This window comes from Silurus meridionalis, chromosome 10, assembly GCF_014805685.1.
Source record: "Silurus meridionalis isolate SWU-2019-XX chromosome 10, ASM1480568v1, whole genome shotgun sequence".
Lineage (NCBI taxonomy): Eukaryota > Metazoa > Chordata > Actinopteri > Siluriformes > Siluridae > Silurus > Silurus meridionalis.
In genome coordinates, this window is record NC_060893.1 from 7,433,707 (window position 1) to 7,447,154 (window position 13,448).

General features: G+C 35.8%; 1 protein-coding gene across 23 annotated transcripts in view; it reads left to right on the forward strand.

The window, feature by feature from the left end:
- The window catches only part of nrcama (neuronal cell adhesion molecule a), an 84,980-nt gene that overhangs the window by 52,805 nt on the left and 18,727 nt on the right, over nucleotides 1-13,448 (forward strand). For 7 of the 23 annotated variants that reach the window (XM_046859139.1, XM_046859152.1, XM_046859147.1 and 4 more), the window contains exons 3-15: nucleotides 1,188-1,326; nucleotides 2,860-2,877; nucleotides 3,363-3,468; nucleotides 4,902-5,098; nucleotides 5,207-5,242; nucleotides 5,428-5,550; nucleotides 6,947-7,117; nucleotides 7,547-7,603; nucleotides 8,566-8,677; nucleotides 8,807-8,991; nucleotides 9,418-9,549; nucleotides 10,995-11,138; nucleotides 12,672-12,783. In XM_046859139.1, the coding sequence (XP_046715095.1) occupies nucleotides 1,239-1,326; nucleotides 2,860-2,877; nucleotides 3,363-3,468; nucleotides 4,902-5,098; nucleotides 5,207-5,242; nucleotides 5,428-5,550; nucleotides 6,947-7,117; nucleotides 7,547-7,603; nucleotides 8,566-8,677; nucleotides 8,807-8,991; nucleotides 9,418-9,549; nucleotides 10,995-11,138; nucleotides 12,672-12,783 (1,481 nt within the window). In that variant the 5' untranslated portion in view covers nucleotides 1,188-1,238. The remainder of the gene's footprint in view (nucleotides 1-1,187; nucleotides 1,327-2,859; nucleotides 2,878-3,362; nucleotides 3,469-4,901; nucleotides 5,099-5,206; nucleotides 5,243-5,427; nucleotides 5,551-6,946; nucleotides 7,118-7,546; nucleotides 7,604-8,565; nucleotides 8,678-8,806; nucleotides 8,992-9,417; nucleotides 9,550-10,994; nucleotides 11,139-12,671; nucleotides 12,784-13,448) is intronic. The other 16 variants (XM_046859143.1, XM_046859151.1, XM_046859158.1 and 13 more) reach the window with 6 other exon arrangements.

Sequence of the window (13,448 nt, forward strand, 5' to 3'; positions counted from 1 at the left end):
ATTTCTTATATTCTTTTTTTTTATACCACACCATTCCGCACAAGGACACTTTACACCACACCTTACTGCACATGGACACTTATGGACAATCAAAACATGCCTAACATTCCGCACAAGGACACTTTACACCACACCTTACTGCACATGGACACTTATGGACAATCAAAACATGCCTAACTCGTTTAATGTTTACTGTTGTTTACTGGTTAACTGCACACTGCCATAAAATATTTTCCGTGTATGTGTATATATAAGTATATATGTAATGTATGTATATATACATATATATTTAGATATCCTGATATCTTTATTTATCTGCCTTTTCTTACTATATTTTTCTTTAAATTTTGTTATTATATTTATATTTTATCCCCTTTTTACCCTTTTTTTTTTTTTTTTTTTTTTTTATTCCCTCATGCCGGACCGTCGTTAAAAGCATTTCACTGCATGTCGTACCCTGTATGTATGTGTATGTGACAAATAAAATTTGATTTGATTTGATTTGAGATAGATAGATAGATAGATAGATAGATAGATAGATAGATAGATAGATAGATAGATAGATACATAGATAGATAGATACATAGATACATACATACATACATACATACATACATACATACGTACATACATACATAGAGACATAGAGACACAGAGACATAGATAGAGACATAAATACATACATACTTACTTGCATACTTACTTACTTACTTTATTTATCCCAATGGCAAATTTACAGCTTCCATCAGTATCCACAAACATAGGCAATAAGGCATCCAATAAATACTACAAAATATAAAAAATGTTAAGGTACATTAAAGAAAAGAGTAGGGAAAAACAACAACACAGTGTTTGTTGAATCTGTGCAGGTTAAGTGTCTGTGCAAAGTCCTGTCGACTCAAATTTTGGAGAGTTATGTTCAAACCGGAGTGTTAATGTACAGAGTGTACAGTGTGTAGTGCAGGTTTAGTAATAGATTTATCGTGGATGATTAATGTTCTCCTTCTTCCTAAAGATTTACAGTATAATGTCTCTTTGCTTTTTTATTCACTGCGTTGCTTACAGTTTATTGTCTTTCGTTCCTCCTCATACCGTTTAAAATGTCTGCATTTTACTTCCTGTCCTAAATAATGACTCCCTTTTCCGCCTGTGTAGTTGACATTCTCCCACCTTGTTTCTCTTTGCAGTGGTGGATGTTCTTGTAAAAACTGTGGCCCTGATAGTGGTCTCCCATACTTATGATGGACAGATCGAGAGACCTTTGTACGATGCTACTGGTGCTTTTAATGGGTCCTGTGCTCACGGCACTGGAGGTCCCTCTCGACCGTAAGTATACCAGCATGCACACACATTCCCTACAGTATTACTATACATATCTTTTTCAGTCACTTCAGGCACAATTATTTCTCCAACATGGACTAGGGATGTAACAATCAAATAAAAATGTGGGATTGACTTATTGCAAATTAGAATTATATTTATAATTAATGAAATGCAGTTGTAATGTTTAAAAATCAGAGGTCCCAATCTGTAAAATAAACCCTTTTTAAACTTCATTTCTTGAAGAACCTGCGAGATCTGGACTTGTGAAGTCCAGTGAGTGAGTAACTACAGATTGCAATGGCCAGAATGCATTTATATGTATAATGGTTATGCAGCCATGTTATAACATTTAAAAATATAATTTTTATTAATTTTCTAATATTACCAGTGGCTGTAAAAATCAGGCAGTTTAATCCACATTAAAGTGCTGTTTATGCTCCCAAGTTCATTGTGTTTCAGTTGCCAATTTTCCTTGAGTCAGACGCAGAATTTATAAATGTATTAATTATTGAAGATATGTTACATTGTAAGCAACATTTTTATAATATTTTTGTTCCTAGCAAAATTTGATTTAGTTACTTTTATACAGGCAAGATTGAACCTTGTATTGCTTTGTTGATAGATAGGAAAGGAGCCATTACAATTTTCTTCATTCATGTTTTGCTCAAAACATTAGAATAGAATGGGTCCTGATTCCAGTATCACAAATCGAATCCAAATGAATTATGATGCCCCTAATCAGTATATTGTTACACCACAATACGTGTATATAAAAATAATATAAAACTGTTTATTTAAAAAAAAAAACTTGCTTACTTTGCTATTTTTTTCTATTTTGCGTAAAAATGTATTTTGTAGATGCATTTTAGCTTTGTTTTTTTTCTTCTTCTCTTCTTTCAGTATGATTAGCTCATTTTTTTAAACTATGTAAATATTAATGTAACCAAACAAATAAACTGTTAAAAAACCAGTGTGTCCTTTAAAAAACCAGTGTGTACATTTATAGTATCTGTAAGCACGGTTGCTAATATTTTGTAGCCAAAGGGATTCTAGCTAAGAGACATCATAACGTTGTTTACATTACATTACAACCATCAATGAATGTACAGTGGTACCCCGTTTATCGACCTTAATCCGTTCTTTAAAAGTTCCTGTCATGGACATTCGGTTCACAAACCGAAGTTTAATTTACGATAGATGCTCTCTCCACGAAGGCTGAGGCAAAACTGAGAAGATCCTTTCCCTCGCTTCACGTGGGTCGGGTAAAAAGTCGATAAGCGGGCATTTGGTCGTTCAGCGGGTGCAAATTTCGGTCGAAAAACTGTTCGCTAAGCGAAAAGGTCGATGTCGGAGCCGGTCGATAAGCGGGGTACCACTGTAGTAGGATCCTAAGCAGGGGCTATATGATATATCTACTGTATTAGAAGTGCCTATTAAGTGGAAATACATAGCTAGCTACAATTGGTTAAAACTAAACTAATGTGTGATTTTCTTTTATACTTGTCATTATTTTTCTCTCTCCTGTTGGGAATAAAGCTAAAGTTCTGGAAGGATGTAAGTGCTGAATTAGTTTTGATGTTGGAATTTCCTGTTTGCTTTTGTGTTGCATATGACTTTACAGCCATTGAACTTGGGCCTGCATCCACTGTGCTGTAATTCAATCTTAAATTACTTTGGGAGATAATAATGCAATCAACTGAGCCAAAACAGTGCAAGAATGATTTGCTCTTGTACTTTATGTTCAGCATAGTCCATCAAAATCTAAATCCCATGTTTGTACTGTTTTAAGTACATGTATATGCTGCATGTTAGCCCTGTGTGCTGTGAGTTTGTTTTTGTAATTGTTTTGCCTGCTTTTGTTTTGCCCATTTAGATATAGAAAAATGAATGCATGGCATCATGTCTTCAAGTTTTGTTTGCAGTTGTGTAATTATAGGGTTTGAAGACGAGTGCTTGTGTCATTGCGGTGTATTAGCAAAATGATCACAGTAAGTAATGACCATAGTGATTTATTCTTTTTTTTTTATGTTTGACCTCAGTGCCACAGCCTCCAACCATAACCCACCAGTCTTCTAAAGATTACATTGTGGATCCACGAGAAAACATTGTCATTCAGTGTGAGGCCAAAGGAAAACCTCATCCAAGGTGAGAGATTTATTACACATAGATTATTTGCACATAATTGACTGATTTCCTATTATGTTTGAATGAACTGCAAGCACAGGAATTAAAAAATAATTTGATATTGGTGATTTGAGTCAGAGTTGTCATCAAAGAATATAAAACAGTATAACAGCTTAGAGATAATCATGTGGCAGTTATCTATAAAATAGAGTTTTGTTATGAAAAGTCTGTGATTTGCTATCTGTAAATTTCACAAAGAACCCAGATCTAGCACTTCTAAAGGACTAACTTTGAGCGGAAAGAAAATCAGCAGAAATTTGTCAGCCAGCACGTACTAGCTCTGTGTAATCCTCATGCGTTTCTAACAAGATAAACAATCTTTTTGTCTGGCTGTGATAGATGTGACTGTTGCAATGAAATTCTCTGAAGATTAAACTGAGTACACAGAATGACAAAAAGTATGCAGACACCCGACTCATATGTGCTTGTTGAAAGTCAGTTTCCGGATTTAATCCCTTTTTTAAATAACCTTTACTCTTCTACAAAGGCTTAACGCTAGAAAGCCTGCTCTGCTGCTAAGACAGACTTCTGATCAGAGTTCAAATCCCAGCATTACCAGATTGCCATGATTGGGTTCTTGGGCCTTAACCCTCAACTGCTCAGTTGTATAATTAAGATAAGGCATTCTGAATAAGGGCATCTGCCACATTTTATAAATATGGATGTTTTGGGAAGACTGTTGAGATTTGTGTTCACAGAAGAGTTCATATATTTTAACATTATGACCGGTAAAGGGAATAAAACTAATTATCTCTTCGTCGTAGCATCTGTTGATATAGTAGGCAGCAAGTAAACTTTTTGACCTGAAAGGTGACGTGTTAGAAGCAGGAAAAATGGGCAATTGTAAGGATTTAAACAAGTTTGACAACAGTCAGTTGTCATTATCTATCAAAAATGGTCCAAGGAAGGAACAGTGGTGAACCAGTGGCAGGGTCATGGGTGGCCGAGGCTCATTGATGCACGTGGAGAGCGAAGTCTGGCCCGTGTGGTCCGATCCAACAGACGAGCTCCTGTAGCTCAAATTGCTGAAGAAGTTAATGCTGTTAATGCTCGACAGGTCAGGACTGGTTTGGCAGCAAAAGGGGGATCAACACAATATTAGGCAGATTTTATGCCTGATCAGTGTATTTATTAGTAATATCTATAAAAGTCTGGAGTGCAGTTTTATGGGACTGAGGTCACGGCTCTGTGCAGGACGTTTTTTTCTTCCGTGAGAGTTGTCAGGTTTTAACCTCAGAAAACCATAACTTAATGGGCTTTTATTATGCAGGAACCATTGGGTTTGATTTTGATTGATATGTTTTGATAATGACTCATAACATTGTGGTAACATTACAAACCACACACATCAAACAGTGCATTGTTAATTGTTAATGTTGATTGTGTTTACACAGCTTCTCCTGGACCAAGGACGGCATCCATTTCGATGTTGAAAAGGATTCTAAAGTGACTATGAAGCCTCATTCAGGGACTCTGGTGATTGACATTAGTGGAGGAGAGCGGGCAGAGGATTACGAGGGTGTCTACCAGTGCACCGCACGCAACGAGCATGGGACAGCTCTTTCGAATAACATCATCATTCGCCAGTCTCGTATGTTTGAATCCTTCATTTATAAACTTCATTTATGTTGTTTCAATTTTGAATGTGCAGTTGAATTCAACATTAAACTTTCTTTTTGTTATACATGTGAACAAAAAGTCATGCTTACCATCATCAAAGCACTTATTTTGGAAGGTATATCAATTTAAAAACAGAGCATGCAAAGATCCTCAATATTCCTCTCATATTCTCCTCATGTTTAAACAATAGCTCCTTCCTATTCACTCTTTCCTCCATCACTCCAGACGCAACTCACTGTGTATTTTGCATGTTGGGCTAAATTTCTAGACATGTAAACAGACGTGTGTTGTGTCACACAGGATCTCCTCTGTGGTCAAAGGAGAGAATCAAGCCAATCATCATCCAGGAAGGCAGATCTCTAGTGCTGCAGTGCAGACCTCCTGCAGGACTCCCTCCTCCTATTGTCTTCTGGATGGACAACAGTAAGCTTCTTTTTTTTTTAAGCCTACTCTGCACCTTAACAGCACTAATCGTCCCTTAGAATCAGACTTGTGTTCATTCTGCATTTGCACACAGCACCTTACATTGCCATTGTCACTTTAACTGTTTTGGCTTGTTATTGTTAAACCTCATTACATCCCATACAGTTTGTACACAGTTTTTTACACATCCATATATAGTTGCACTATTTTAACTTAACTACCAGTTATTTATGTCTACCACTCATCTGATATATTCTTTCATATTCCCTCATATGTTCTCCTATTTTTATTTATAGTCACCTTTATCTAAAATTTTCTGAGCAGCTGATCAGGTTTACATTTCACTGCGAGTAGTATTCTGTACATAACTATGTTTGTGACAAATACAAATCTTGAAACTTGAATTTGAGTCTTATACACAATGATTGGTTCTCTTCTTAATTAACACAATCATTACTTCTCATAATGAGGCGGTGATTAATTGCAGATATAATTGATATACACTATTTGAACAAAGTTTATGGACACTTTACTATAAAACTTTCTCATTCCACATTTACTCCCTTTTGCAATTATAATAACTTCAACTCTTCTGGGAAGATGTTCCACTTGATTTTGGAGATTGTACGCATTCAGCCATAAGGGTGTTAGTAAAGCGTGAGGAGGCCTGGGGTGCAGTCAGCGTTTCAATTCAGCTCAAAGGTGTTCAGTAAAGTTGAGGTCAGTGCTCTATTGCAGGCCACTCAGGATCTTCCTTGTCGACCCATAATACCACATTATTATGGAGCTGGTGCTGGAACAGGAGAAATTTCATGCATCTGGAGACATTCTATACAATTGTGTGCCTCCGACTTTGTATTAACAGTTTTGTATTACAGTATATATAAATATATATATATATATATATATATATATATATATATATATATATATATATATATATATATTATTACATTCATGAAATGTATTTAGGATAATAATAATAAATATTGCAATTTATTATTAAATTATTGCACACTGTTATTAGATACAATTATGACACAACCTATAATAAGAGGATCAGATTTTGGAGGTAGGTGTCTATTTCCTGGAATTCTTCTAAACAGAACAGAGCTGCACTTACTAAATCTACTTCCCTCTCTGAGTCCTTTTAGGTATTTCAGATTTCTATCAGAAGATGTTATATTTTATTGCTACACATACTTAAGGATTTGGGTTGAACCAGCAGACTGGTTCTGTTCCTCTGTTCTCTTTCTCAATTTCATATCACTCTCTGTACCTCTCAAGCGTAAAGCTGTCATCCTTGCCCTATTTACAGACTTTAATAGCCTCACCTGTCAGGCTCCTATTGTAACTCCCTTTTTTCTTTTTTTTCCTTTCTTTTTTGTGCCCACAGATTTCCAGAGGCTTCCACAGAGCAACCGTGTCTCTCAGGGCCTGAACGGTGACCTCTACTTCTCCAACGTGATTTCGGAAGATTCCAGAAATGACTACATTTGTTACGCACGTTTCCCCCACACACAGACCATTCAGCAAAAGCAGCCCATCAGCGTCCGTGTCCACAACAGTGAGTCCCTTATGAGTACTGCGTACATCTGTAGGAGAAAAGCTGGGGGTAGTTTCCTGCAGTAGTTTATGATTACGATAATCACAGTTGCGATGCCACTCGATCTGAATGGGTGGCCTTGTCTGAAGTCACATAAGTTTTTGTCTGAGAAGGTTGCAGTTAAGCTTTCAAACCACCATTCATCACGGTAATGTACTGTCCGGTCTTTCTGAGGGACAAAGAGTACTCTTGGGGCATGTTTTTTGTGAAATGTCACTGGCAGCAAAACACATTAACCCTTTCATTAATTATGTTTTTCTTTCTTGTCTTTGTTTATCCACAGCTTTCATTTTATGGCCATTTTTGTTTTTTCAGCCATTTTTATTTTATTTTATTTATTTATTTATTTATTATGAATTTACATGCATGTGAATTTTTGTTGTGTTACAGTGGATGCAATCAATGAGACAATGGCAGATTATTTGAATGAGACTGATTTGTTTGGTGGTGAGTGATACCGCCCCCTAGTGATTGCCCTTCTTTACATAAATCAACCCCTAGAGATTAACCCCTTCTTTTAGTTTCACCAACCACGAATCACTCTCTAACTCGAAACAAACTCCAATCAGCTTTTTCTCACCTCTCCGATACATACTTGGGTTTTCACATTCTCAAACGTTCTTGTATTTCTTTCTTAAAATTAATTTTTTTCCATTTTTTCTATATGATCTATTACTTGATCCAATTAAAAAAAACAACTTTGCATGGTGCTCTTTCCTATTGCTTTCCAGACTTTTCTTGCTAACAGAAACAACAAAATCTTTATTTTTCATATTAATTGAAATGATTGCTGACTACTTTTATTAGTGTAAAATAATAAGAAATCTGTTCGATAAAATCCCAAGCTCTTAATATTGTCTTAGCATTTCTTCAGAATTTTTTAACCATGTTCATATAGACTCATTAGTATTTAGTTTCGGATAATGACATAATCTGCTCCTACAAAATGCTTGTAGAGTTTTTTAGATTGTAGCCAGAGCATCCAATAACATCATAGTACTGTCTACTGATCCCTCTATCCATCTCATTCAAGCGATTCTGAGATTCACACTCAGTTTGCTCATTTCTCATTGATGCCCCAGTATTCACATCCAGGTCTAATTTACAAAAGGTTTTAAAATAAGGTACTAGGTGTTATTCGATTCTCTTGTTCCTGGTTAATATCGGATTTTATATACCAAGTGGCTACAGGCCTGACCGAAGGTAAAGCAAATGATTTATTACTTTATTTTGTTTTGATAGCTACATGGATCAAAACTGAAAAGCAAGCAATTGTTTTATTATTAGTGAGTAAAAATGCAGTCGAAATGTGGTGCACAGCTCAGCATTTTCATTAATTATCACAACTGTGACCATGAAGCTGTTTACCTGCTCATGTAGGCTTCTTACTGTGAGTATTCTCACTTTAGATGAAGAAGTCGGGGAGACACAACCTTCATTTTTGGTTCCAAGTGGTTCTACGAGCTCTAAGATGGTCCTTAGAGGACAGGTTCTGGAGCTGGAGTGCATTGGCGCAGGACTGTAAGCCAACCCTTAGTTTGATTTTTGTTTCGTGTGATGATCTGTTGATTTTAACAGTGAGTGAAGGTAAAAGCAATAACCTGGTATTAGGTCTCTCATGTTTTCTTTTTTCCGTCATTTTTCTTTCAGCCCCACTCCAGTGATCTCTTGGAACAAGGTGGCCGGTGAGCTCCCCACAACAAGAACCGACTTCTTAAACTTTCAGAAAACGCTCAAGATCAGGGAGGTCACTGAGGCAGATGCTGGGGAATACCGATGCACTGCAAAGAACTACCTGGGCTCTGTCCACCACACCATCCATGTAACAGTAAAAAGTGAGAAGGATCGCATTTGCTCTCTTCTACATTTCCTGTTATTGATTTTTAAATGCAGTGCAGGACTTTATTATCTGGGGAACTGATGTTCTGTCAGTAAACATCATTGAATATTGAGAAACTTTATTCGATTGTCTCGTGAAAAGTGCAGGACAGGAAAAAGGTTCTGAGCACTCACAGCGTTAAAAGCTTGCATGCGTATTGAATACTGTAAATAAATGTTTTCAGATGGGAAGCTTTTGCATAATGTAGGCCACTATCTTATGGGCACTATGAGTCAGTTGTTTGGTTTGTCTTTGTGGTTGTAGCACTACTGTAAATATCTTGTTAGCTCTCAAAATGATTGTAGATAAATGTGAACAGACTGAATTGTGTGAAAATGTTCCTAATCCAGTTTCTTTGTTGTTCTTGCTTGTTGGTATCTAGCTGCTCCGTACTGGATCAGTTCACCACGTAATCTGATCTTGGCTCCGATGGAGAGCGGAGTGTTAACGTGCCTAGCAAGAGGAAACCCCAAACCCACCATCGCCTGGTTCATGAACGGAGTACCCATTGAGAGTCAGCTTCTTTCCTTATTATACACTTCCTTATTATAACCTGTGTCGCGACGCGCTATTCAGATTATACAAAGAACTTTTGTGTCTAGTTCGTGCCTCTGACATTGTCAGATGTGTCTTAATAAAATTATTACGAAGATTTGAGTATAATAATGTAAACATAACATGCTAAAGGGTTTGATAAACTAATCAAATACTCATCTTCTAAGGTCATAACTCTCAAAGTAAATAAAATAAATCTGCCCTCATTATACACTGTTTGAACAAAGGTTTGTGGACACCTGACCACAAGATACGTGCTTTTTTAACATCCCATTCACATTTATTCCCCATTTGTTGATATAATCATTTCCGCTTTTCTGGGAAGATGTTCCACTAGATTTTGAAGTGTTCTAGTGGAGATTCGTGCTCATTCCATTACAAGGACGTTAGTAACGTCACATATACCTTTATTGATTTCAATTAATCCAAAAGCTTTATAGCAGGCCACTCAAGATCTTTCACATCAGACTATGTAAATCACATCTTTAAGGGATCACTTTGTGGACTGGGGCATTGCCTTGTTGAAACAGTTTTGGGTCCACTAGTACAAATTCAATATTTTAATGCTACCACATCCAAGGACAACCTATACTGCACAATTGTGTGCCTCCAACTTTGAGGTAAAAGTTTGAGGAAAAACGACATATAACTGGAAAAATCAGCTGTCACAATACTTCTTGTCCATATAGTGTAAGTAATGTGTCTAATTAAAATGTCCTCTCTGTGTGGATTTTAAAGAAATGAATAGTGCCATATAAATGTATTCATTTATACTGTATATGTCGTATACTGTACACTGTGTATTCATAATTTCATTTGACCTTAAATGTATATAATGTAGTTTCAGTTTACAGCGAGGAGGTTTATGGATGTGGTGAGGGAAGACATGCAGGTAGTTGGGTTGAAAGAGGCAGATGTAGAGGACAGTGGGGTATGGAGACGGATGATCCGCTGTAGCGACCCCTAATGGGAAAAGCCGAAAGAAGAAGAAGTTACAGTTTACAGCGAGTATTTTTATGAGTATATTTACAGACCAAAACATAAATATCAGCATGTCATATTGAATTTAAACAGACAGACAGTAGCATTAGACTTTATGCTGCTCCTTACTCTAGCTGATATCACAGAAGAAAAAATTGGCTTAAGGTCAAGTTCAGGATTACATGTTACTCAGATATAATTTAATGGTAAATTTAATGATGTGATTTCAAAATGTAACTTTTGAGTCATACAGCATTCTTGTGTCTGATGTCTGATAAATTTTCACTACGGACTTCACTGAATTCTGAATACGGCCCAATGCATGAGACCTTTAAGTGTATCAATTGTAGACATTTTTATCCAACACTTTTGCCCAACAAATTGTGATTTTATACTTTGAACCTGTGTTTTGTTTTCTAACAGATTCTCCTGCAGATCCAAGCAGGAAGGTGGAGGATGATACTATTACTTTCACTGACATTCAGACAGGCTCCAGTGCTGTATACCAGTGCAATGTGTCTAATGAATATGGCTATCTGCTCGCCAATGCCTTTGTCAATGTACTAGGTAATATGCTTGTTTTAAACAATCTCAAGCATGTGAAATATTCTTTCTGAAGCACAAATATTTATATACTTATTTATGTATACAGTATCTCACAAAAGTGTTTACCCCTCTCACATGTTCTCGGGGGACAATACTATAGAAATGAACCTTGAATATATTTTATATTAGTCAATGTGCAGCTTGTATAGCAGTACAGATTTACTGTCCTTGATATTGAAGTTTCATTTCTATAAGTATTGTCTCTTGAGAACATGTGATAAAATGGTTGCTGAAATGCGAGGGGTGTACTCATATCTCCTGCTGCTCCTGCTGCATAGTATTATCATTCCCATAATTGGACTGTGAAATCTAATTACTTAACCTACTGTCAGTGAACATTCTTTTGTGAATCCAGTAAAATAAGTAGGAATTGATTTTTTATTGAGTACAGTTTCACAGGTCAAATTGTCTACTTCCTTGTAATTCAAATGAATCTTTATGTAAATGATGTCATTTAAATACATTGTAGATTCAGCATGGACAACCTAGAATTATTGAAACTCGATACTGATGGTGTTAGTGATCCATTTAGATATAACAATACAAAATCTGTAAGTAAAGTGTCTGTCAAAAGTGTGGAAACACATAGTCTTTTATAGTTTTTGAGAAAACTAACTAGGAACTAGGAAATTTAATGGAAGGAAGATTTACTTTGACCAAACAAATATAGTTATATACAGATGTAAAAAGATTGCTTTCATTGTAATCCACTCTTGGCATGAATAACAGGACAATTTGTTAATCCAAACATCCAGCTGAAAAACTGTGCTATAAAACTTGCCAAAAATATTTTTCACTAATTCGAGATTTCTTTCTAACGTTGTGATCCAGTTCATCCCAGAGCAGTTCATTAGAATGTAGGACTGGGCAGGACATTCCATAAAAGATAAAACTCCAGTCATCTGTTTGCTTTCTAAATAACACTTACAGAGCATGTACATAGGCTGCATTATAGATTCAATTTGCATGGCATTGATGTATGGAATGGTAGCCATGTCAGTTCATTATTCCTTTCACCCGATATAAGTCTAAAACCCTCCCTGCTCCAAAACAAACCCAAACCATTAACCACCTCCATGTTTGACTGTGTGTGTGAAAAGGTCTAATTAAATCTTTCCAGTTCTCCAACTTACTGTACAAGTTCTGCTATTTTAGCTAAAAGTGTCAAATTTGGTAATTGAAAATTTCCTTCTTGTATGTTTTTGTTTTTGTATGTTTTCGTTTGTTGCATATAAACAAAAGGAACATGCATGTTTCAAAGAACTGTAAAAGACAAGGTGTTTTTTCAAACTTTGTACATTAAACATGGCTAAGCTTTCACTTTTGTGACCGTTAACTAAAATGAGCAAAACGAGTAAAAGAAAAGAAAAATAAAAACTATGCAAAATGCAGAAATGAATTGTTTAATTTGAGATATTGAGTTATTATTTCTCACAGCATGCGTTAAAATCATATATTTTTCTCACCATATATACTTTGCTATCATTGTTACAGCCGAGCCTCCCAGAGTGCTTACTCCCAATAAAAAGGTTTACCAGGTCATCATGAACAAGCCTGCTCTTTTGGACTGTGCATTTTTTGGCTCGCCTATTCCCACAGTAACATGGTATGTGTGTATCTATGGATTTTTGTGCATCTGTACTACCAAGTATTTGCATGTCCTTAGCAGCCCTGCTATGGCTTTAGATTTACAACCCACTTTTTTCTTAAGTTTCTGCATGTTTAAAAATGTAGGAACTAACTTAGGTGTGCTCACAACAACTTTGTCACAACTGCTTATTTAGAGCCTGAGCAGTTCCTGAATTTCCAGGAACTTATGGATATTTTTTTTAGGTTTTAATGCGTCATTATATTGGAAACACTTATTTATTTTATTTTATTTTTTTGCTACTAACAGTACTAATCTTTTTAAGACTTTTACCATTTAAAGTCTTAGCTGAAAAAGATCCCACAAAGGTCTTTAAAGCAGATAATTGATAATCTTATGATCAAACTCTGCTTGGGATTTTTTGTATTTCACTACTTGATCTATGGGTTGCATGTGATACAGTTTCATACAGAATTTATCGCACACGTTTCAGTTAAAAGTATTTTTTTCCTAAGAAATAACTGCTTTTCGACCACATGTTTCTATCATTGACAATCACAAGTCCTTTTTTTGGATTGTATTCATTATAGTGTTATTTAATTACAGTATAATAAAATTTTTAGGCATCATGGCCTTAGATTTCACTTTAATGCAGAGACTACGTCAGCACATTTCTAATGTCT